The 21098-nt window shown below is 46.3% G+C and overlaps 1 protein-coding gene across 2 annotated transcripts in view; it reads right to left on the reverse strand.

Moving 5' to 3' along the window:
* DPYSL5 (dihydropyrimidinase like 5) overlaps window positions 1-21098 on the reverse strand; it is a 77352-nt gene that overhangs the window by 27061 nt on the left and 29193 nt on the right. For both annotated transcript variants that reach the window (XM_081068253.1, XM_081068254.1), the window contains exon 2: window positions 19656-19920. In XM_081068253.1, the coding sequence (XP_080924379.1) occupies window positions 19656-19916 (261 nt within the window). In that variant the 5' untranslated portion in view covers window positions 19917-19920. The remainder of the gene's footprint in view (window positions 1-19655; window positions 19921-21098) is intronic.

Below are 21098 nucleotides of genomic sequence, written 5' to 3' on the forward strand. Positions count from 1 at the left end.
AGGACTATTTGTTTAACCAACAGACGCAGCCCCATTTACACATTTGGCAGGAGAGGAAACATAATTTTACTATTTCAAAGGGGTTCCATGATTTTGTTTTTGACATTTATGATGTATTGCTGGGTAAAACTGGATTTATTTGACGCCCAGTCATGTCACGTCCATTTGCTCCTGAAGAAAATCTAATATACTTAATGGTAAATAAATTTTGGGACAGTTTCCAGGCACATACTTGGAAAGAACTTGTACCGAATGCAAACTAAACCTGTTATAAATGTCGTCTTTATGCCTCAGAAGTTATCAGACCACTGTGGGATACCTGGGGTTCTCCATTATTAACCAGAGACTTGCTCAGCAAGTTGGAAAGAAATTTCAAATACAACATATTTGCTGACATCATGGTGTGGGAGAGAACAATGTATTCACCCTTCCTGGCTTCGTCAGGACAAATCTTTGAAGAGTCACTCTCTTACCATTGGCTACATTGCTGCAGATCTCATCGTGGTTTGCTGAGTTCCCAACAGAAATGGTTTTCTCTTCTCCCACTGCACCCCATCCTCCCCAAAGAAAAAGATTTGGTTCTCTTGCTCCAAGGCCAAGAACCACTAGGTCAAGGCACAGACTTTGTGCTCTGCTGGTGAGAAGGCACTTGAGCCAGAGCTAATCCCAGGGGTTTTTCATTGGGGATGGGGTAGGCATTTCCTGGAGCACAGAAGAGGGGTGTGTTTTGGAAAAGGTGATTGGAATCAGAAAAGCAGGATCTGTTACCATCTGGAGGTATAGATTAAGGGCAACTCAGTCTTTCAGGGGAACACTAGTGCACTGAGAATCAGCTAACAAGTGCATGGATGTACTCTGCAAACTAAGTGCAATGCAAACATTTCTGCATTTTTGAATGCAGTTGGGAAAACCAAGCAGATGGATCTGCTTCCTTTGGAATTGCTGAACCACCTCCTTTTCTTTTCACATTAAAATTATCTTCCATCTTTTACTCACAATCTCCCAAAGTACAAGAGAAAAAAAATAAAAGAAATAACCAGCTCAGTGGTTTCTCTCCCGCTCTGAGTAACGTCCTTCACCTTCAGGGATCTGTCCGTTGCTACACCTGGCACTCAGTAAAAACCTTTCCCATCGTGAAACAAGCCCACCAGCAAGGGCCAGCTGCGTGGGCATGTGGTCTGTGCAGTCCCTTGGTGCCCTGCATTTAGAAGGCCTGCATTTAGAAGGGCTTAGTTTAATGATCTGCTGTCTCTGTCTTGAAATTCTTAATCATTTTTAAACAAGGAATCCACATTTTTATCAGCTACGCTGGCCTGATCTAGGGAGATCAGGCTCTTAACAGGCTTACACTGAGCTTCTCTGTCAACTGAGCCAGCTCACCCCGGAGGCTCAGGACACTGACCCTTTCTCTGATAGTTCCTTTCCAGGCTGCTTGAATGCTGACCACTGACTGCCTGCCTCATCCTCTTTTGGAGTCTCCCCAATGCCCTCTATCAAATACCTTTTCTCTGAAAAACAGACAAACAAACAAAACAACACACAGAAAACACCCCAGCTTATCTTTTCTCCAGGGCGTGCAAGTGATGTGTGATCAGTTCCCTGGGGCCACCCTGTCCGTCTTGCTGGCTGTAGGAAGCTCTCACGCCTTTTCTTGACCCATAATTTGCAGCCTGTTGAGCGTATCCTGCAGCTGACTGGTTTTCTCCAAATTGTACATTTGTAATTCACTGAACTCCTAAACTCCTTTTACTTTCCACTCCTACCTTCTGGGTCTGCAGCCTCAACTATATCACCTAGGGAAGTCATGACCTCGCAAGGAAGGCTGTCACTCTAGGCGTTACCATTTCTAAAACTTACACTTCATTCGTTGAACTTTTTCTACAGGCAACATTCAATCCACAGTACACTCTGGGAAAGGGACATTTTCCCACACTCAATTTCCCTGCCATTTAAAGGCACATTATATATTTAGAGGCAAAATAGTATAGTGACAAGAATCAGACTTTAAGGCAGGCAGATCTAGGTTTAAATCCAAGCTCTGTCACTTATTAGTTGTAAGACCTTGGGCAAGTATTTAATCTCCTTGAGCTCCATTTCCTCATTTGTAAAATGGGATAATGACACATCCCTCATGGGGTTAGTGTGAGAAGTAAAGCAGATAATGCGCATAAAGCACCTAGCACGGTGCCTGCTCGCAGTAGGAACCCAATAAATAGCAGTGATTTATGATACTATTATAAGTCTACCTATAGTACAGCGGTAACTGTTATAGTTAATACACAATAAGCATAATTTGTAGATAGTATTTACGCACACAATATGTGCTCTCTGTTCCGTGTATCAGATGCTCCAGAAATAGTCAGAAATGTAAGCACCTTGAGGGCGCTTAAGAGTCCAGTTATCAAACAGGACGAGAAAAAAGTTCCTTTTTAATAGAAACGACTTCAAAATAGCATGAGAGCATAAGGCATCACAAGAGAATATTCCTCAATGGCGATGGCAGCAGCAAGTTCAAAAGAAGAGCAGAGGAAGGAAAGGACACCTTAGGATGGGCAGGCTGAGAGCTGGACAGTGGGCATGATGTGACACGCCGGGGTAGGAAATGGTAGGGAAAGTCAGGGGTGGAGGGGGGCACAGCCGGAGGACTGAGAACAGACCTGTTTGGTTTGGGTCAAGGCAGGTCTGATGAGGACCGAACGGTGGACTTGGATGAACCTGCATTCGATCCTGTTGGCAAAGTGGAGCAACTTGTGTTTGTGTTGGGGGAGCTCAGGGAGCGTGGAGTTTAGTAGCACATTTACAGAGAGGACTCTGGCCACACCTCCATCCCTGGACATGTCTGTGGTCACAGCAGACTTCTGGGCAGAGGAAGAACGTGAAAATCAGACGACAAAACATCACTGGCTGTGGAAGGCATGATCCACTGCAGTGCTGAGATGATGGAGCTGAAGCTGGGGACTGGGCTGGAAGGACATGTGTGAAGCTGTTTCTTGGAAGATGCAAGGTCTGAGGACAGAAGAATAGAGCTGTAGACAATGGGGGAAGTTTTACGCTTATGTGGCTGAAAAAACAGCATTAGAAAAGGAACAATCCGGCCGGCCCGGGGGCTCAGGCGGTTGGAGCTCCGTGCGCCTAACTCCGAAGGCTGCCGGGTCGATTCCCACGTGGGCCAGTGGGCTCTCCACCACAAGGTTGCCGGTTCGACTCCTGCAGGGGATGGTGGGCTGCGCCCCCTGCAACTAGCAATGGCAACTGGACCTGGAGCTGAGCTGTGCCCTCCACAACTAAGACTGAAAGGACTACTTGACTTGGAAAAAAGTCCTGGAAGAACACACTGTTCCCCAATAAAGTCCTGTTCCCCTTCCCCAATAAAATCTTAAGAAAAAAAAGAAAGAAAAGGAACAATCAAATTAAGGAGGGAAGGGAATTTTTAGACATCTTAAGGTAGAGTTGATTGAGGGACATTCAAATGGATGAAAGTCTCTAATTATAACAAATATCCACTGAGCACTTACTCTGCACCTGTTTAATTTTCACAACAGCCTGGTGAAATGGGTGCTTTATTACCTCCATTATTCAGATGAGGAATCTGAGGGTTGATACTCATACCCATTAGACTGGGAGGGACACCTCTTCCCATCCATTCAGGAAGGGGGTGGATAAAGGAGGTGACGATCAGAGGTGACAGAGAACCAAGGGTGCATCGGCCCTTGGTCCCAGGCTTCTTAGCTAAACAGGAAATGATGCTAACATCCGGAAGAAAGGTTTTGGGGAAGTCAGGAGTGTTGATCTGAGCCAAGATGAGGCCTGCGAAAGCCGTATGGGAGATGCATTGACGAATCAACAAGAATGTGCCCTTGTCATGGGCCAGTTCTGTGAGCCCAGGAGCAGGGACAGAGAAAGCAGGCTGGGAGAGCTGGAGGAGTGGGAACCACAGGATCAGGGATGGCTGACAAAGGGGTCCAGGCAGACGTCCAGCACAGCCCCCAAAATGGGGAGTGGTCCCAGGGGAGGCCCAGGGTTTGGCTGGGACTTAAGAGTGACATTTGCATTTTCAGTTTATTGGAAACGAAGTTCAGTACTCTGACGGCGTGTGAAGACAGGATTCTCTGGTGAGAGATGTCTGAACCTGGCAGACCTGGATCCCAGTTTTGGATATATTGCTGAGAAGTTCTGTGGTCTTAGGCAAGTGAGCGCTGGCTTGGGGCGATGGGGGTGCCATTCCCAGAAGGAGGGATCCCATGGAGCGGAGTGGGGCTCTGATGGATGTGTTGACTTTGCGGGAGGTACACAGAGGTGTCTAGGCTGTAGTTATAAACGTGACGGATTGAGTAGAGAGCGTAAGTAAGAGGAGAAGACAGTGTTCGGTAGGACACGGAGAAGCAGCCATATAAGGAGGATTAAGACGAAAACAACCAGGAAGGAGAGCAGGAAGGAACAGCCAAGAGGCAGGAGGACACCAGGCTGCCATGGGGTTATGGAAACCAAGCAAGCCCTCCTACCAATGCAAATATCTCCCTGGCTCACTGGCTCCCAGAAGAGGTGAGCTGCCCTAGGGGTTGAGGTGCAGGTCCGCCTGGGAGACCCAAGCTCCCCCTCCCTAGAGGTGAGTGATCCAGGGCAGCTTTCAAGTCTCAAGGACAGTGAGTACATCTGCTCACGAAGCCCTGACTGAAGGCTGCCTGGCTCCTGCCCAACAGGTAGACTGTCGCGTCCCGCGCAACAAGGGCAGTGCGGGTGCGAGAAGGGGCGGTTTGGGTTCAGTTTTTAAGAAAGAAACAAACAGAGACTTAATGCAGTTAAATTTCTCAGAAGGCCAGGGGTCTCTCAGTCTCAGAGGACTGGAGCCCAGAATAAAGCCAACTGAAGGCTTTTACTGATAAGTATACAAGGGAGTAGCAGTGTTTTTGGCACGGTCTGTGAGACTCACTTATCACGTTATAGAAACATCCCAAACCATTTATGTTGATCTTCAAACAGCCGAAGCACAAGGTCCCATGATGTCTTACCTAAGGTATGTACCCTCTCAGGGTCAAGTCTCTCATATTGTAACAGCTCCGTTGAGATAAATGGAGAGAACTGATCTTTGTTGTTCTCATGACTTCTCTAACAAACAGGTGCAAGGGAAAAGCCAGAGCCGGCAACAGACTTTCCCAGGCAGGAGGAAGGGGAGGAACAGCCCCTTCCCATATTTTTCTAAGGCAGCTCATTGGGGGTCCCCATTCGGTTCTGCCTGGCTTAGGTTGTATCTCCCGGGAGATATCTTACCCGTCTTTGGCTGCAAACCATCTTTTGGGGACCAAACAGAGAGACATAAGGTGTAAACACAAGGATGGAACAGAGTCCCAGAAAGGCACAATCTCACAGACTCTTCTTTCCTTAAGGAAAGACACGGGGGGACAGTTGGTTAGGCTGTTGTGCGACTACAGTAGACCTTGGGTGCACACCACATTACCAAGTAGCAGCTCCACTGACAAGTGAGAGAAAGGCCTGAGATTCCATGTGAAATCCCCATCTCCCTTCCTCCCTGCAGCCTCATTAATAAACAGGCCTGACGGCCAGGCTGCAGGGAGCAGCTGGGTCATGCACAAGTCACAGGGAGGCTGAGCAAGAGCTCCTGGCCCCCTGCTCTTCTGTCACAAATTGCTAAATACAAAGGGAGCTGGCTCTCTCCAGCTTCAGTGATGCTGGCAGCAGAACCCGCAGCCAAGCCTGGAACGGCTAATTTCAGAGCACCAGAGAAAGATAGTTTCTGGGCTCCAGGATGCTCACAGGGGAGGGGCCCAAGGCAGCGGGGGAGTTACCCCCACTATAGAAACTTTTGGATGAAACTAGACCCAGAGAAAATCTCCTGAAGAGCTGCAAAGCAGCCCAAGGACCTTCCTCCCTCCAGGCACCCAGCGCTGTAGGAGTGGGTCATCTGCACAGAAAGTCCTTCCCTCATCCAGTCTTCACAGGCACCACGTGCAGCACACGTTTCATCATCTCATTTTTTTAGACATGAGCCAAGACTGAGATCTAGGTATTTTTATTCCAAATCCCACACTCGCCTGTAATACTGAGAACAGATCTGATGCCGTTGAAATAGTAACTAAGCACAGAACCTCACAGCCTGGGGCAATCCCACCCCAGCTTTGGGTCTCCCAGAGGGTGTACTTAAAATAGACAACTGATAAGGAAGTGTATACATCAGCCCTAACATTTTTTTCATTTTGTAACTAGGAATACGTGAATCCCAAACGGTAGGAGAAATGTAAAAGCACGCGTGGTTTTTATTGTGAGACTTGATGCACATTTACTTCCATGCTTAAGACATTTCCTTTAAACCCTGGAATGTACTGTGTTAATTCCCAGACAAGGCAGACTAGTATGTCCCAGGGATACAGAAGCAGCCTGCTAGCAAAAAGTGACACCACTCTCATAAAGCCATCGGACCGCGGTGGCAGTTAGCTCCTGGGCTGAACTTACTTTTAGAAGAGAAATTCACCTTCACTGACAGCCTACTATGTGCAATGTTCTTAACATTTATTATCTTATTTGATCCCCAAAATGATTCTGTAATGGAAAGCAAGGACTCAGATATTTGCATAACCATGTTCATAGCAGCATTATTCATGCTAGTCAAAAGGTGGAAGCAACCCAAGAATCCATCGACAGATGAATGGATAAACAAAATGTGCTAGAAACAGACAATGGAATGGTATCCAGCCTTAAAAAGGAGGGAAATCCTGACACATGCTACAACATGGATGAACTTTGAAGACATTATGCTAATTGAAATAAGCCAGTCACAAATGGACAAATACTGTATGATTTCACTTATATAAGGAACTAGAGTAGTCAAACTCATAGAGGCAGAAAGTGGAATGATAGTTGTCAGGGGTTGGGGGGAGAGAGAAATGGGAAGTTTGTGTTTAACAGGTATGGAGTTTCAGTTGGGGAAGATGAAAAAGTTCTAGAGATGGATTATTGTGGTGACAATACTGTGAACGCACTTACTATCACCGAGCTGTACAATTAAAGATAGTTAAAATGCTAAATTATATATTTTATTACAATAAAAAAATTTTAGAAATATGGTTCTGTAGGGTGCAGGTTACTCTTCTCATTTTACAGGTGAGAAACCGGAGGCTCAGAGGAAATCACGCAGCCAGGCTGAATGAGGGTCCCTCCGACTCTAGAGCCCCCAGTTGTCCTTTGTGTTATGCCGCCCCTTCTAGAGCTCAGGATAGCCCTGGCCTGACTGAGGGGCTCCCTGACTCCAAGCTTCCTCTGTCAAAGGGTGGGGAAAAGCCCAAGTGAAACCGGACCTCTCGCAGTTTATAAACAGGGGTAGGTGTGGCTTGGGTTTGAATTACAGGGCTAAAACTGAGAATTGTGCCAACATCAAAAATTATGAAATGAGGAGCTCCAGGCTTCTCTCTAATCCAGAATGATTATCTTCACTGTCAAGCACCCAATTTAAATTCATTGTGTTTAATACAAAGCCACAGTACAGCGCCTGCTGCCTCCCAACATGCAGTTACCATGGAGACTGGAGATGATCCTCAAAGGGAGTTATGTGGCAGAGAGAATGTGGCTGCCAGCTTCTGAGAAGCTCAGGGGTCTGGGGGAACCATTCTAAAAAACAGAGCTGCACAGAGGGGCCCTTTGTCACCCTCCTTAGCAAAGCCCCTTCTAATCTCAAAGTGGGAAAGTTTACAGGCAAGCAGGCCACAACCATCGTTTTTAAAAGTCCAGGCAGCCCACAGATGTCAGAGGGGAGGGATTCATCAACAATCTAGAAATAGACCCCTTGGAATTGCACTTGCTTTTCTTCCCTCGTCTATTCCAATGTTGGCAAGTACTCATTTTGGTCCCAAAGCTAAGTGACACAAGTACCATCAAACTGCGGAGGGCAGCTATCCAAAGGCCTCTGTGGATTCTGGCCCCAAGGAATGGGGGCTGGGGTCAAGGCTGCGCGGCAGGCAGACCTGTGCCTGCACTTATCAGCTCGGCACGTTATTTTATCTCCCTGAGACTCAGTTTCCCCCCTGGAAAGGAAGGGGAGCTGCCTGAGGGGTCTTTAAAGATCAAAATACATGTACTATGAATAAAGAAGTGCTCTGACAAGTGCTCTGACCTGAGGTCCAGGCTGGGCAGCTCAAGGGCAGGTCCTGTGGAGAGCCATGTGCAGCCAGGTGCTTACTACTTGGGGGTCTGGGATCCAGGAGCCCCTCAGGGGCTCAATGTGCTCCATTATGGCTGCGCTGGAGAACACTATTCTCCACCCAGCAGGAAAAAATATACTCTTTGCTGGGCCACTGAGTCTAGGACTTAGAGCTTTGGAGCCAGAGAGCTCTCCCAAACATAAGTCCTAGAGTGTCATAGCCTGGCAACGTGAGTCAAGGCACCGAACCAAAAGAGAGAAGCTACAGCCCAGGGGGCCTGGTGGTAACAAAGGATACCAAGAATGGAAACCTGACAGAGGGAAGGGGAGAGGGTGGCGATGGCTAAGTGGTTAGAGGTTTGGTCCACGGAAGTTTTATCCTAATCTAGTCCGCTCAGAACTCCCCAGTCTACCTCTATTCTCCACTGACTCTAAATACGAGGCAAAGAGGGAGAAGAACGAACTCTTCCCCATGATGTCATCACAATTTACTGTACATTGGTATGGATCACGTGAAGACAACATATCCACATCAACATGAGCCCCCTGTCATGGAGGACGATATCCTCATAGCCGCCATCTGAACCCCCAACAAAGTTCCTTTTAACACAACACACACACACACACAGACACACAGACACACACACACACACACTTTGCCCTTCAAATAACTTGAGAAACTTTTAAAGAAAATTCTTAACTTCTAGCTAACAGAAAGGGACCATGCAAAGGACTGACAATGTTTGTCAAGTGCTTGGTTAATGCACTCAGCTTATAGTTCTCTTTAGTTTTTGGTTTACAGACTGTACGTAACAAGGTTGTTTCTAAGGACAAAGAATAGCCAAAAACAATTTTAAAGAAGAAAAACAAAGTTGGAAGACTTACACTACCTGCTTTCAAGTCTTATTGTAAAGCTATGACCATCAAGACAGAGTGGTATTGGTGTAAAGATAGAAAAACAGATCAAAAGAACAGAAAAGAGAGTCTAGAAATAGACCCACATGCACAAGGTGAACTGATTTTTGGAATCTTTTCAATAAATTGTACTGGAATAATTGGATAGACACATGCAAATAAAAACTGAACCTCAACCCTTATCACCTACCATATATAAAAACTTAAAGTGAATCATAGAACTAAATGTAAGAGCTAAGATTATAAAACTTCCAAAAGAAAATATAGGAGAGAATCTTAGTGATCTTGGATTTCACAAAAATTTAATTACAGCACAAAAAAACGAACTGTAAAAGAAAAAAAAAATCAATAAATTGGATTTCAAAATTAAAAACTTCAGTTCTTAAAAAGAAACTGTTAAGAAAATAAAGAGGCAAATCACAGACTGGGAGAAAATATTTTCATAAACATACACCCAACAAATGACTTGCAATTACAACAGACAAACAACTCCGACAACCCAATAAAAAGAAGAGTAGTAACTCAATTAAAATGTGGACAAAAGATGTGAAGACTTCACCACAGATATATGGAAGGCACATGTAAAGACATTCAGCATTAGCCATTAGGGAAATGCAAATTAAAACCACAGTGAGATAGCACCACACACCTCTGTTAGCCCGGATACAATTAAAAGGACTGACCATAACAAATGGTGGCAAAGACGTGGAGCCTGGAAAGAATACAAAATGTCACACCCACTTTGGAAACCAGTTTGGCCATTTCTTAAAAAGCTAAACATACACCTACCATATACCGTAGGCATTCCACGTCTTGGTAATTAGGCAAGGGACATGTGCATAGGTACACACAAACACATGTACGCAAATGTTCGTAGCAGATTCATCTATACTATCCCCACACTTAGTAATGCTGAGTGAAAGCGATCAGACCAAAAAAGGATGCATACTATATTATTTAATTTATATAAAAATGTGAGAAAATGAAACCTATAGTGGCAGAAAACAGATCAGTGGTTTTGTGGGGTGGGGGAAGGACACAAAGAAACTTTTGAGGGTAATTAATATGTTTATTATATTAATGATGATGGCTTCTCAGTGTATACATATATCAAAAGATGTCAAACTATACACTTTCAAAATGAGCAGCTTATTGTATGTCACTTATACCTTAATCAAGTTGTTGGAAAAAAGGGAACACCTAAGTTTTTTTTTTAAAAAGATGGCTTCCTTATCATGGTTACCTAATCATGACCTCTTCATTCTGTAATACTCTTCCCAAGAATAGAGTCCACCTGCTAAGTGAAATAAGTCAGACAGAAAAAGTCGAGAACCCTATGATTTCACTGATATGTGGTATATAAAGCTGAAAACAACAAAAGAACAAGACAAACAAATGAAGAAACAAAAACTCATAGACACAGACAATTGTTTAGCGGTTACCAGAGGGTAAGGGGGGTGGGGGGTGGGAGATGAGGGTAAGGGGGATCAAATATATGGTGATGGAAGGAGATCTGACTCTGGGTGGTGAACACACAATGTGATATGTAGATGATGTAATACAGAATTGTACACCTGAAATCTATGTAACTTTGCTAATAACTGTCACCCCAATAAACTTGAATAAAAATAATATTAAAAGAAAGAATAGAGTCTACCAACTTACATCACGTTTAATTTTAATTCTAAATATTTTAGTATATGTGCTGCCGAAGCGAGCACAAATTCTAAGTATTAATTGAGAATATTGTGGCGAGATTAAATCTAAAAAGGAGGGTTATTTATGGATCAGGGGTTGGATTCATTCATCTCTAATGGTACTTTCACCCAGAAAATTATGTGTATTATAGTGAGTGCAAGTGTGCGAATGTGAGTATGAGTATGTGAAAGTGTTTAAGTGGGAATGTGGGTGTGTAGTATGAGATAAACATTGGTTAGTAAGAAAGTTCTCAGAATAGTTGGCTATGGTTTTATCTTCACAGTCATTAATTAAGAATCCTTATAGCTCCTAATTTTTAATTAACAAGAAGTAAGAAAGGATCAGAGGAGAGGAAAACATGGCTGGCTGCAGTGATACTTGAGGGACCAATGGGGCAGGAAAAACCAAGAGGAAAAGATACGGCGTCTACACACATCGCTGCCTGTTAATGAACCATTCTAAGACCCTTACATTCAACATAGGAATATGGCAACTTCAGATCAGAGGCGACCTCTACAAGGTTTGGGAGAAGAGATATTTCCAGTTGAGACTTTTGAAGCCTTCCATAAGGCCATATTCAAATATTTCTTAAAATATGTAAAAAAAGGCACGCTTTAAGAAAAAAAAGGAAGAAAACTATATCATTCATGTGCTATAAGCATCACTGAAGTATACATACAGTACATGATGTGTTTTTCTTTTTTTTTAACCCCAGAGGATGAGAGTATAAAAGCAGAACTTCTCGGACAAGTATGAAAGGTTTCCAAGACAGTTGGGCTCAAAAGCAGAGGGTGCGTTTCTTTCTATTCTTGAACCAAAGGTATCACAATGCAATAATCTTTCTGTAGATAAATTCTTTGCAGATACTCTTTATTGTAGGAATTGAGAAGCTGCTTGGTCACCATAGGAGATTTTTTTCCAATACTAGATGTGAAAATTTGTAAGAAAACGATAGATCTCCTCTCTTCCATTTGTTCTAAGAAGGGTCAGCTGGCCTACATTTTGGCCTGCCAATTAATGTAGATGTGGAATAGAATGAAAGTTGTCAGCGAGGTCTTGTTAAGCAAGATAACTGATTTGAAGCAGGACATCTTTAAATAGCTCCTGATGCCTGCAGAGTTTATGACTGGCTTCTTCTGCTTTTAAGAAAGAGAGAAAATTAACGAGAATTCATCACCATTACATCGGATTCCATTTGAAATCTAAAACCACAGTCAACTCTAAGAATTGAAATGGAATGCAGTTTTTTTAGTTCCTGTTTGATGCTTAGTAGTGTAATACATATACGTACTCATGAGGAAACTGTACAAATGGATTCTCCAGGGGTCAGTCCTTGATCAGCACGATATATTTATTTTTTTAACAAACATTCCTATGGTGCTTAGTAAGCACCCAAGACTATTTTAAGTTCTTTACAAACAGTAACTCAATGAACACATATAAAATAGTATTATAATCTCCATTTTTCCAGAGAAGGTAACTGAGGGAACAGAGATGAACTTGTCCAAATCGCACAGCTAGCAAATGTGGAGCTGGAATTCAAACTCTGGCTGTCCACTTGACTCCGTGTTCACAACCGCCATGCTGTGCTCACACCCATCTATTTCTTGACCGTCTACTATATGTGGAAAGCTATGTGAATTCTGTGGGGAGTCGTCACTTAAATATGAATCGTGATCTCTGCCCTAAGAGTCTTCAATCTAGCTGAGAGATCAACTTCACAGGAAACCATTTGAAAGCCCCAGGATGACACATTATTGCAGTTGGTGAGAAGAAAAGGGGGTCCTGGAGCTGAAGTGGCTGGAGGGAGAATGTGAGATGAATGAGGTAGGCCACGAAGGCATGGGTCTATGGACGGGTGGGAGAGATGGCAGGAGGCAGCATGGAAGTTCACAGGGGAGGGGGCTGAGAAAACCATCTTTCTGGTGAATCAGAGCATGCTGGGGCGCGGGGGGGGAACGAGGATTAGATGGGAGCACACGGTCAAATGGGGAGTTGCCCAGGGTGAAGATTCAGATCCAAACTTGATGTCTCAGTCACCAAGGGAGCCAGTGTAGGTTCTCAAGCAGGGAGAAAACATGAGGCACCGAAAGCTGTGAAGTAAAGGGTGGCCCAGGTGACTTGTGATGAAAAAAATATAAATGAGGAGTCTTCAAAAGGTTTAAGTAGTTTAAGCAAAATTGGTGGAATAGAGATGTACCAGGGCAAAGCGTCTAGAGGATGGCCATGTCTTTGCATGTGAGCCCCAATGGAAGACGGACGACTCTCTGTGACCCACCCTGTATAAGCCCCTCCTGCGGAGAGTGGGCGGGACCCTGTGAATAGATGGGATACCACACCCACGATTAGGTTATGTTATATGGCACAGTTGACTTTCAGAAGGGGAGATTGTCTCAGTGGGCCTGAGCCAATCAGGTGAGCTCTTAAAGGGACGGGTTCTTCCTGGTGAAAAAGATTCTAAGTCAGAGAGATTTGAAGTGTGAGAGGGATTCTGCCACAACCAGGTGAACTTGGCAGAGGATTCTGACCTCCAGTTGAGAATGGGAGTCCCCTGAACAGAGAACTCGGTTACACTGTGCCCAGACTTCAGACCTACAGAACTGTGAGCTCATAAAAGGGTGTTAAATTGCTACATTTGTGGTAATTTGTTACAAAATAGTAGAAAACGAGTACATCCCCTGCGTGGGTACTCGGACCCACTGGGAGAGGTAGGAGAAGGGATGCCTTCCATGTGGCTGGGGAGGAATGTCACCTTACAAAGCACTCATGGAGTTCCCTAATTAGTGTGACTGTGCGTGACTCAGAGAAGACAGTAGAGAGAGGAGCCCAGCTATGCCGATCCAGGCCAGAAGGTGGCAGGTCACTGGGAAGAAGGGGCACGGTATGGCAGCAGCCAGACCAGGAAAACAGGTAGGCCAATTTCACCGTAAACCCAAAGTGGGTGGATCAAGTAACCTAAGAACGTGGAAGACAAACCAAAGCCAGGCCTGGGGTGGACCCAGGTAGCCACAGCCCGGGGACCAACATCTATCACAGGCACACACTGTGCCAGGCACTGTGTGACGTGTGTTTCATGCGGCACCTTATTACTCCTCACAATCACCCCTGGTAAATGGTAAAAGCCGTCCCGCTCTAAGCACTGACATCAGTGTTACTCCTCCAAGGATAAGTGTTGTTTTATAAAGTGCTGTCTCCGGGAGGCAGAGAGCACTCTCCAGTGTCTGCCTGATGCATATCCGTTCTGGGATGCCTTCCTCTGGTGCAGGCAAGTTCGAAGCCATAGTGTCAAGGGAACTATTGGTGTGCAGCCCACCGAGAGGCTGTCTGAACGGGGTGACTGTCCAGCTCTGGGCTTCCAAGAGCCCCTGAGTAGTGTGGTCAAAAGGGCCTGAGACTGAGAAACTTGTATTTTGGTCTAATTATCTCAGGGACTTGGGGCAATTCATTCACCCTCCAATCAATGGGAGGGAGGGATTACATTTCTAAGATCCCTTCCAGCTTTTTACAGGAATGAAGATATAAGCGAACTTGGGGACACCAACTAATAAGCAAGATCGTATGAGTCTAGTTCCTGATAAGCAGGAAGTGTTGTTGCAGAGCTAAAAGACTAAAAAGACATTTTGACCAGAATAAAATAAAAACAGACAGAATACTGGGGTCAAGGTAAAAGAAGAAAGGAAGTGAGCAGCATTGAAAGGTTTAATTCCAAGAGAGCAAATTTCAAAGGCAAATAGCACATAGAGTCTGCCCAGTGGATAAATGGGAGCCTTGGAAATGGATGTTGGCAGGCGGGGAACCAAAGGGAATTCAATTATGTCCTAGACTGTCACATGTCAGGACTCTGCCAGAGCGGGTCCAGGGTCCAGTCCTCTGCAGGGGGGGTGGGGTGGGGGAGGTAGGGTCAGGACTCTCCACGGGTGGCGGGATGTGGCAGCGGCAGGCCATGCTAGCAATGCCACTGAACATTCCCTGGGCCGTTCCCAGGCTGGTCAAGTACTCCTCTGGCTGGCGTTTGGCTTCCCTTGTAGGTTGATTACAAGCAAGAATAGATGCCCTGCTGGTGCTGGTTTCAAGTTAATGGAAGGCTGTCTCTGTGCCCAGATGGTCCTGGCACAGGTCCTGGGCCCTCGAGGAAGAGGGACAGACCCAGCCGGACTTCTATTTGATGACACCTCTACCATGGCCAACTTCTCTCTCACTGATGGTTTCCATGGGGCATAGACAGGCAGGCAGAACACAGGGCCAGGGAAATTTAGCAAGTACGGGGTGGGGTTTGGGTTTCCAATGATGGGACCCTGGAATGCACATAAGAGGAGCAAATAAAAAAGACTGGCAAGGGCAAGGCAAGCCCATGCTTTCAACAGGGATTCAGATGTCAGTCCTGGCACATAAGGTGAGGGTCAGAGGGATGACAAGAAAAAGTGCCATTCAAAATAACTGAGAAAGTCCCTTAAACATGCACCTGTGAGTGACAGAATCATCAGGGAGGCTTTAGTAAGTACTGACGGGGAAGAGGCAGACCTACAGACCTTGGTTTCATTGGTCGGGTGGGGCCTGCATATTGGTATCTGTTAAGTTAAAAAGCCCAAAATAGTTCTAATGTAATTTGCTGCCAAGGGTTGAAAACCACTGGCCTACACAGTGGTTATGAATATATGTTTGGAGGAGCAGAAAGCAGAAAAGGCATTTAGGGAGCTTTTTCCCATTGTCCATGTCTGTTCCCTCTATCACCATCTTAGTGAAAGGGCCGTGCCTGTGATTTAAAGAGCCTGATTCTGATATCCCCACCTGGCCATGCAGTACCACGGGTGGGGTGGAGCTCAAGAGCCTGCGTTCACATTCTCTATTATGTAATATTAGATATACACAAAAGAATCAATATAACAGAAGTTAAGCAGAATAATAATGAAAGACCCCATGACCCAAGTGAAATCCTAGACCTTTATTAACCCAGTTGGTGTTACTGGTTCTCCTTTCTCCCCTCGTCCCCCTGCCTCCCCATAGGAGATAACCTCTTTCTTCAGTGGAGTCTGCATTATTAACAAACAGGTGGTCCTCGCACCTCCGGGAAACCCAGGTTTGGGGCGTCTGGGAGGGCGGGGTGTGAGGGTTGGGAGGCTGTGGGGTGCGGGGAGGAGGATCAAGTGACAGCTGTGAGGGTGAGACGCAGAGCCAGGGGAGCCAGGCAGAGCCGACCACAGCCTCTGACGGAGCAAAGGCAGGCGAGGCGTTTGTTAAAGAGGCACTAGAGAAATCCCTTTAGACCCAGTACAATGGAGACCCAGATGCTCGCGGAAAAAGCCAGGTCTTCAACGGTTTTGTTTTCCCAGCCCCGGCTGCTGTTGACAAATTGACAAGCTCGCAATAGCGTAGGGGGTACAGAGTTCAAGGCCATGCGGATCTGTCCTCTGTCCAGCAAGAACAAAAAGATGCAACCTGATCTCTCTTTCTCTCTAGGCTAATCACTGCGGTGAGCTTTTCCTTGGGATTATTATTCCATTATAAACCCAGATGCTTCAAGTGCAGCAACTGCTACCTTTCTTAGAAGGTACAAAGTAGGTCAGCGGCGATCTATCCGGGTGCTCAGCCTCTGCGTGAGGGCGAGAGCCACAGGCCATGTGAATAATTAAATCCACAAGTCCCTGGGATCAGCATTGCAAAAGGAGAGCATTTTCTCTCCCCAGGAGATTGTCAGGAACTGGAGGAACGAGAAAGCCAAAATAGCCAGTGGTAGAAGCACCAATGAGGAGGGGAAATCCAGGAGTGGCAGGGAGGGGATACTGGGGCAGGAAGCCCGCTCTTGGGAGGCTGGGATGCCTGAGGCAGGCTCTGGGAAGGGTCTGCTAAAGGGGTCCAGGGAGAACTGGGTCATGGCTGTGTTATGAAACAGAGCTCAGTATGAGCTGGGGCACGAGGACAAAGTGCGATCTTGCTGAGGGGATGGATATAACCAAAGGGTCTGTTTAGGTGACACCAGCAGCCAGGGTGGCTTGGGGTCTATGGGCCCTTAAATTCCCCACAACTAGGGCCTGACTTAGATGGGGGTGCCTGAGGTAGCCTAAACCAGCAGGAACTGGGAGAGCTGGGGCCTGTAATCACACAAGGGCTTTATGTGTTTTCCAGAGGCAGCTGTTCCCTTGGATTAGAAGCCTGGAAAAGATCAAGAGTTACCCTCCACCTTGCACAGAGATACATGCGCAGAGGTCTACACTGGCCATAAAGAGCTAAGGGCTCTCAGGGGAAAAGCTGTCACTGCTGGCTAATGAGGCCCCGACAGATGACAGTGGGGCAAATATGACAAAGAAGGCCAGTCTGCCCTCCAAGAGGCTCATAGACAGAGTAGTGACAGAGTGGCACCCGGCCATGGACTAAAGGTCTCCCAAGTGGGGACTGTAACCAGTAAGTTACAATTTTTTAGTGCAAGGCCTGAGTATACTACAGAATGGACCCCAGCATGGACCGGTGTGGTTATCAGCGTTATGCTGATAGTATTTACTGTGGCGTCTCTTACACGACTGCTGGGACTATACGTTGTTACAACCAGTTTGGAAAACGATTTGGCGGAATCTCCTAAAGCTGAGCATACGTTACCCTATGACCCAGCAATTCCACTCCTAGGGATATGCCCAACAGAAATGTGTGCATGTATGTTTGCCAAAAGACACGTACCAGAATGTTCATAGCAACAGTGTTTGTAATAGCTCCAAACTAGCAGCCATCCAAACGCCCATTGGTAGCAGAATGGGCTAAGTACTATGTGGTGTGTCATACAGTGGACTACTACAGAGCAATAAAAGTGAATGACATGCAACAACATGGATGAATTTCACTGGATGAAAAATAATGTTGAGCAAAGGAAGCCAACACAAGGGTACATACTGCCTGATGTCATGTACATAAATAGTCAAAACCAATCGATGGTGAATATATTAAAAACCATTGACTGCTACACTTCCAAAAGGGGAATTGTATGGTGTGTGAAGTATATCTCAAGTAAGCTGTTCTTTTTTAAAGACTATGGCCTTAGAAGTCAGGATAGTGGTTATCCTTGGTGAGGAGTAGTGACCGGGAGGGGGCCCAAGCAAGGGCTTCTGGTCCTGGCAATGTTTGGTTTCTTGACTTGGGTGCTGGTCACAAGAGTGTGCTCAGATGTGACAATTCTGTATACTTATAATTCGTGCACTTTTCAGTATGTATGCTATGTACTTCAATAAAAATAACAACCACAACCACAAACAACACAGGCCTGGCCTGGCCTGGCTCCAATGCATGGGGATGGTGAACTGGATACACTAACTCCCTTCAGAAAGGTCCTGACTGCCACTAGGGGTACCTGCAAGAGGATCCTGCAAATTCATGAGGATGGGGCCACCCCATTTCATCCGTAAAGCATCCCCTGCAGGGCCCAGGAAAACTCTCAGAGGAGAAAGTAGGGAGGGTCTGCCTACCTCCTCTCCTCCCCAGGCATGGCTGGAGTGTGCAGGTGTGGCACCAGATGCCAGGAAGTAGGCCTGCGAGCATCCTTGCCTCAGCATAGGCTTCCAGGGGCCTGGTCTGCTGCTCCTGGATTGGGGAGGGGGCGTATCCTCATAGACGCCTCACGGGGCCATCTGCCTGAGGTGGGTGAGGCCATCTGCCATCCCACAGAGCTGACCCCAAGACCAGCCCCTGCCTCTCCCGGCAGCCCCGGCCAGGCTCTTTAGGGGAGGGTTTGGGGAGCCTTGACAGTGTCTGCCAAGCAGCAGGAGCACTTGAGCCCCCAGGAAGATGGATTCCAATGGCAGAGCTCTGAGCATGGGCGAGGGACTCCCTGAGAATCACAGGCAGAACAGAGGTGGGATTTTAGGGGGTGGGGTCGTTGGGGATTTGAGGCTAGGAGCCAAAAAAGGACAGAGGACTGCAGCCATGGGACCAGGAGTTGGGGGATCCTTTTCACCCAGGAAGCGTGAAAGGCCAAGTCCTTCGTAAATCAGATAGGCTACGAGGCTGCTGCCAGGGTCAGGGGCTTGTGGCCCTTGAGATTCTGATTGAATTCTGCATTTAAAAAGATCTTCATAGATGACTCCGATGGATAGCTGGGTGTAGGGACTCAGGTGGGTAAGCCTCATTTACTCACAGGCTGGTGTCCAGGGACAGGCCAGCATATGACAGATGATTACGATGCAGAAAGGTGACAGCCATGACAGAGGTTCTGGAAGGGTAAAAGAACCCACTTGTGGCTCCTTTTGCAAAATGTAATTTCCTCCTAATTCATTTGTTTCACAGGTTTGAATGTTTGTATTTTGCATTCAGGAACATACGAGCACAGTAGCTGAGGCTTAGCTCAATAACGGTTAAATATTGCCCATGATCACTCCCTCTGAAAGAGGGCTCACTCTCAGTAGTTGTCAAGCTGTTCTTTTAAAAATAATGAACAAGCTAGGAGAGATAACAGACAATAGCTAACTATGTCTTTTTCATAATGTCTGCCATTAAAATCATCTAGAAGAAGCATACCTATTTTTCACAATCTTTAGGGGAATTAACTTAGCCTTTCATAAAGGAGTCCATCAGAAGAAGCCCCTGCCCCCACTACATACAAGCACAATAACAAACACCAGATCATTCTCTTCTTCCTCTCGGTCCGTATTATGTGATATAAAAATAAAGTCAGTTCCCAGCCTGGGTACCTAGATAAGGGATGTGACCAGCAAAATAGGCCTAAATACATCCTTTTGTATAATGGAAATCTGTGATATCCAGCCTGGAATTTCCAATTTTAGTTGCCACACTAGCCCCTCTGGAGAGTACCCTTCTTTCTAGCAGTACAGTGGAAGCCCCCTGTTCACGTGGGTCTGGTCTGGAGCAGTCCAGAAACAGAAGAAGCCCAAGCGGAAGGCACCGTGGGCATTACCTTGGTTCCGTGATAGAAGTCGTCCACACACGTGGCGTTCATGAAGGTCTGGTGGAAGTGGGTGCTGGTGTCGATGCCGCCAGGGATCACCAGCTTGCCAGTGGCGTCGATCACCTTGGCCCCTCCGGGGATCATGAGCTCACGGCCCACCTGCTGGATGACGCCGTTCTCAATGTAGACGTCTGCCTCGTGGGTGCAGTCATCATTCACCACCTTGCCTCCCTTGATGAGAATCCGCACGCTGGCTGAGTTGGCAAGCATGTTCCTAGGGAAGGTGAGAGGGGGGCATGGGTCAAGGTCAAAGTCGCTTTTCACGGTCACCGAGCCTGAACTCTGTGGGCAGAGTTAAGTGAGCAGGGATGAAGACATTTCTTCACAGCCTGAGGACATTGGTCCTATAGCCAGCAGGGTCCACTGACCTCGCAGCAGGACTTATTAGGAATCGTGGCACAGTGGCATTCAGGGTGAAGCTGGGCCCCAAAGAAACATCAATATTTATCTTCCTGAAATGCTGTGTGGGTTCTAAAGCCTTTTTATATCTACTGTTTCATTTTATTCCAGAAACAACCTGAGGACTGGCATTTTACGGGTGAGAAGGCTGAAACTGCTGAGGAATTTATGGCTACTTAAGTAGCCGAGTCAAACCCAGATGTCATATAGGACCAATGTCCCCAGTATACCACATGGTCCTGAAGATCTCAGAGGCTCCTGGGCGTGTCTCTGTGAGCCAAATTCTCCAAGTCTCACAGCTGTTTAACTCATGCCATTCTTTAGACAGATTTTGCTTCAGTTCACCCTCCTAGATTTGCCTCAAAAAGTCCACTACCTCAGCTGGCTGCACATTAATAAGCCCATTTGAGGAGCACCCCCAAAAATTCAGATTTATTTGGTCCAGGGCTGGGTCCCCAGAATCCTTATTTTCAAAAGCTAGAGAAGTTCCTCAAAGTCACACAACTAGTTTGCAACAGAGTAGGGAATGAAAGCCAGACAGTTGTCTTCAGAACTGTTATGAACTGAATGTTTGTGTCCTCCCAAAATCCTATGCTAAAGCCCCATCTTCCAGTGTGGCTGTTTTTGGAGATGAGGCCTCTCAGGAAGTGTTTAAGGATAAATGAGGTCATAAGGGTGGGGCCCTAATCCGATAGAATGAGTGTCTTCATAAAAAGAGACACCAGAGAGCTCTCTTTCCCCTCCCCTCCCACCCCGGTGCACCATGTGCATGCACAGAAGTAAGGCCATGTGAGGACATTGAGAGACGATGGCCATCTACCAGCCAGGAAGAGACCTCACCAAAAACAGACCATGCCAGCACCCTGATGCAGACTTCCAGCCCTCAGAACTGTGAGAAAATAAATTTCTGTTGCTTAAGCCACTTAGTCTGTGGTGTTTTATGGCTGCCCAAAGCAGACTAATACAAGAAGCTATACTCTTAGCCAATGAGCC

This window comes from Rhinolophus hipposideros (assembly GCF_964194185.1).
Source record: "Rhinolophus hipposideros genome assembly, chromosome: 12".
In the NCBI taxonomy this organism is placed as follows: Eukaryota; Metazoa; Chordata; class Mammalia; order Chiroptera; family Rhinolophidae; genus Rhinolophus; species Rhinolophus hipposideros.